General features: G+C 67.2%; 3 protein-coding genes across 3 annotated transcripts in view; 2 read left to right on the top strand and 1 right to left on the bottom strand.

The window, feature by feature from the left end:
• PFL1_06875 (uncharacterized protein) overlaps positions 1-519 on the top strand; it is a gene marked incomplete at both ends in the record, with an annotated part of 4,206 nt that extends 3,687 nt beyond the window's left edge. Inside the window, one exon of the mRNA XM_007881799.1 lies at positions 43-519. Coding sequence (XP_007879990.1) covers positions 43-519 — 477 coding nt within the window. The remainder of the gene's footprint in view (positions 1-42) is intronic.
• A 1,097-nt stretch (positions 520-1,616) lies between these two features.
• On the top strand, positions 1,617-3,506 carry PFL1_04016 (uncharacterized protein; the record flags this gene model as incomplete). Its single annotated transcript, XM_007881540.1, has 6 exons — positions 1,617-1,633; positions 1,746-1,815; positions 1,934-2,736; positions 2,849-2,958; positions 3,082-3,206; positions 3,339-3,506. 6 exons carry the CDS (start codon positions 1,617-1,619, stop codon positions 3,504-3,506), a joined length of 1,293 nt encoding a protein of 430 aa, XP_007879731.1.
• A 511-nt stretch (positions 3,507-4,017) lies between these two features.
• Positions 4,018-4,126, bottom strand: part of PFL1_04017 (uncharacterized protein) — a gene marked incomplete at both ends in the record, with an annotated part of 2,975 nt that continues 2,866 nt past the window's right edge. Inside the window, one exon of the mRNA XM_007881541.1 lies at positions 4,018-4,071. Within this exon, the coding sequence (XP_007879732.1) occupies positions 4,018-4,071 (54 nt within the window). The remainder of the gene's footprint in view (positions 4,072-4,126) is intronic.

Raw genomic sequence — 4,126 nt, forward strand, 5'->3', positions numbered from 1 at the left:
GGCGATCCGGACCTGGCGCGGTTCGGCGGGGACACGTCGCAGAACCGCGGCCTCGGACTGCGGATCGCCGCGAGCTCCGACGTGTTCGTCTACGGCGCGGGCCTCTACTCGTTTTTCGACAACTACTCGCAGGAGTGCATAGCGACGCGCAGCTGCCAGCGCCGGATCGTGTCGCTGGAGCGGCTGACGGCGCGGTCCAACGTGTGGATCCTCAACCTCAACACGGTTGGGACGCAAAAGGTGGTCACGCTCGACGAGGACGACGACGTGGTCGACGAGGGCGCGCTGCGCAACGGCTTCACCAACACGCTGGCGGTGTGGGACAGCGAGACGGGATGGAGACCGCGTCCGCCACCCGGCGCTGGCACCCCTCGGCCGCCGACTGCCACGGCGACGGCAACGGCGGTAGCGCCCGCGCGTCCACCAGACACGGTTCCTGTGACGGCGGTCCAGCCTGCTCCTCCTCCTCGTCCTCCTCTGCCGCCTCATCCGCGGCCACGGACAGACGATGCCGCATAGACACTTTTTTTGCTTCCTCATCCACGTTGCTCTATTACCGCCTGCTCTTGCCGCAGTGCAATGCTAGTCGATCGCGGTCGTCAGCTAGGCCGTGGGCGCGTGGTCGCCCGCACGTCCTCGCCACGTCGTCAGAAGGCGCCTGAATCTCCCCTCTGAAGCTTGGATGGGGAGCGGGAAGAGTGTGCCAGCTCGGTCCAGCAGGAACGACGACGACGACGACGACGACGACGACGACTGGGCGCGGGTGGGCGCGGGTGAGATTTAAATCGACTGGCTGGATTCTTCGAAGTGGTGAGACGTATTCTGCCTGGCGGGCCCCGGCGGCGAAGCTCGACGTTTTGCTGGAGCAGTGTGGCGGGGAGGGCTTGCGAGCACGCGTCGAAGTTCAGTTGTTGCGAAAAATCTGGAATGCCGACTTGCATACGGTGGGCAAACCCGATTCGACCCTGGCGGCTCAGCCGACCCTGCCTGACCCTGGGGCACGCACGGCCAGGTGGCAGGTGGGGCGGGGCGAGGAGGCCAGGCGAGGCGAGGCGAGGCCAGGCGACGTCACCTGCCTGCGTGCCTGTTGGGCCTGCTGGCCTGCCAAGAAGGGAGGCGTCGGTCAGACGCGGGCGTCAGTCAGCGTTGGGTGCGCTGGTTACGCTTGGTTGGGTCCTGGGCCATGGGCAGGGCAGGGCAGGGCAGGGCAGGGCAGGCCTCGTTTGGGGTGCAGCCAACCAAGGGCCCTGGGCGCATCCTCCACACGCTCGCCCGCGCCTGTCTCTTTGCGAGATCTCTCTTTTCGCCTCGTCGTCGACCCAACACCACCACCAACCTCATCTCACGTCCCGTCGGATCCTAGCCTCCCCTCCCTACCTCCTCGTCCCGCCGCTCGCCACCGGCCCTCCGCAAGACTCTCTCGGCGGCCCCCGACGCACGCTCCTAGCCACCCTCGCGTTCCTCGCCCTCGTCGCTCCTCGCTCCGTCCCTCGCCGTCTGGCTGGCCATCCTCTTTGATCACCCCCAAAGTCGGCCGCCACTCGCTCCGCCGCCACCCGATACCCTCACGGCCGCTGCCGCACACATCCAACCCCGATCCGGACGCTGTTGCCGCCATGACGGCACGCGATGCGTGAGTGGCCGCCGAGAGCTTCCAGGTAGCAACGCCCTCGTCTTGCACCGCACGAATCCTCACTGACCTAGGCCGCCCTCGACCTCGTCCCACCTCGCCCGCCTGCATCCAGCCCGCCAAAGGGGGCGCTCGACGCAGAGTCCCACCCGCAGAGCACAGCATCGGGCACAAACACACACGGAGTACGTCGCGCCATCCTCCCCTTCCCCCCTCCCCTCTGGCTCGTGGCCAGCTCGGCGCAGCTATGCCTCCCCCATCTGACTTGCCTCCCGCCCTTCCTCTCGGAAATCACCCTGCCAGACCCTCAACCAGCATCCCTCGCCCCACCTGGGCTCCGACGCCGCTTCGTCCGGCTTCAACAGTGCTTCGGGCCACACCGCCGTCCCCTTCCGCGTCGGCGTCTCCGAGATCCAGAACAAGCGGTGGCGCCGCACCATGGAGGATTCGCACGCCTTTGTCTACGACTTTGGCGGCGTCTACGGCCAGGGCTTCTTTGGCGTATTCGACGGCCACGCGGGCAAGCACGCCGCAGAGTGGTGCGGCGCCCACTTCCACGAGTACCTCATCCACACCCTCCGCAACCACCCAGACCAGCCCGTACCCGACCTCCTCAACCTCACCTTCCACGCCGTCGACAAGCAGCTCTCCCAGAACGCAAAACAGGAGGGCACCGCCAGCGGATGCACCGCCGTCACCGCCCTCCTCCGCCTCGAGGACGAGCACGGCAAACCCATGGTGTCCCCACAGACGGGCGGCATCGTCTCGGGCGACGACGCCGCAGCCATCCAGCACCAAAAGACCTCGACCGGCGGAGCGGCAGAGGGTGCGTCGACTGCCACGGCGACCTCGAGAGACTCCGACGACGAAGATGGCGCAAAGGAAAAGCAGAAGGGAGGAGCAGGAGGAGCAGGCGGCGGCGGCGGACTGCTGAGCGGACTGGCCAAGAAGATGAAGGCGAGCACCGGGTCGGTCTCGGCCGACTCGACCAACAGCGGCGGCAGCAACAGCGGCGAGCCCGACGACGGCCTGGTCAGGGTTCAGAGCTCAAAGGCCAGAAGGGTTCTCTATACCGCCAACGTGGGAGACGCCCGGGCGGTGCTGTGGTGAGTGTCCCGAGCGCCGCGCCCGGTCTGGTGCCGAAGGGCGGCTGCTCACTCTTCGATTCGGCCCTTCTCCGCACCTCTCCTCTCCGCTCCCCACGGGTACCCACCGCAGTCGAGGTGGCAAGGCGATCCGCCTCACGTACGACCACAAGGGATCCGACGCCCAGGAGGCCAAGCGCATCACGGATGCCGGCGGCTTTGTGATGAACAACCGCGTCAATGGTGAGTGCCGTTCGCCATGGCGCCCAGGGCCGCTCGCTCGGGCAGTGCAAGCCCCAATCTCGCCGAGCTGACGCCCCGTGTCTTGTGTCTGACTCTGTCGGGCCCCCTTTCCCTCTTCGCCAGGCGTGCTGGCGGTGACGCGATCGCTGGGCGACTCTGCCATGAAGGAGTTTGTCGTCGGCTCGCCCTACACGACCGAGACCTGCCTGGGCGACGACGACCTCTTCCTCATCGTCGCATGCGACGGCGTGAGTCTCGCGGGCGGGCTTTGCTCGCCGTTGTCGCACCGTTGCCCCGCCGACAAGACATCACTGACGACCCCACCCACCTTGCCTGCATTCCTCGTTCGCCCGCCCGCCCGCGCGCCGGCCCGCTCTCAGCTGTGGGACGTGACAGACGACCAGGAGGCCGTCGACCTCGTCATCGACGAGCCGGACCCCGTAAAGGCCTCCAAGATCCTCCTCGACCACGCCCTCGACAATTTTTCAACCGACAACACCTCCGTCATGGTCATCCGCTTCCTGCCGCCCAACAGCAGCGCCGCCTGACAGCGCGCGTCCGGATCCCACTCTGCGCGCGTCGGCGCCCTCTCTCGCGCGCTCCTTCCCTCATCCCTCCCTCCCTCTCGATCCTTCTTCCTCTCCCCCTCTCCCTGTACCAACTCCTCATCTTTATCCCCGCAAACAGGTCGGGCACCCCGTCCTCGTCATCATCCACTTACTCTGCCTCTGCGGCACGTCGTCCAGGTAAGCAAAAGTAGCGCGGTGCCGCGTGGTCGCCATGCTCAGGAGCTCGCCCCGCACAGGCGGCCTGCAGAGTCGGGCAGATGGACGGTGGAATCGTTGCAGGTGCGACTCGGTCCTACGAACAGGTAAGTGGCGATGTGCTCGTCATGCGAGCAGGTCCTCTTGCGTCTGTGCGGATGCGCCGTTCACTGGCGTTGGGAAGGGGCAGGGCAGGGTAGCAGGACAGGGCAGGGCAGGGCGGAGCAGGGCGGAGCAGGGCGAGACGAGATGAGACGGGACGAGGCGGAGGGGGAACAAAAAGAAGCGCACGTCGTCAGTCGAGGCGCTCGCCCGTCCAAGAGGGGCCAACCCCGGGAAGGCCCGAGGCCTGAACCCGTCATTGCGGCGGCGGCGGCGGCGGCGGCGGCGGACACTCACCTCCG

The sequence above is a fragment of the Pseudozyma flocculosa genome (assembly GCF_000417875.1).
Source record: "Pseudozyma flocculosa PF-1 unplaced genomic scaffold scaffold00013, whole genome shotgun sequence".
NCBI lineage: Eukaryota > Fungi > Basidiomycota > Ustilaginomycetes > Ustilaginales > Ustilaginaceae > Pseudozyma > Pseudozyma flocculosa.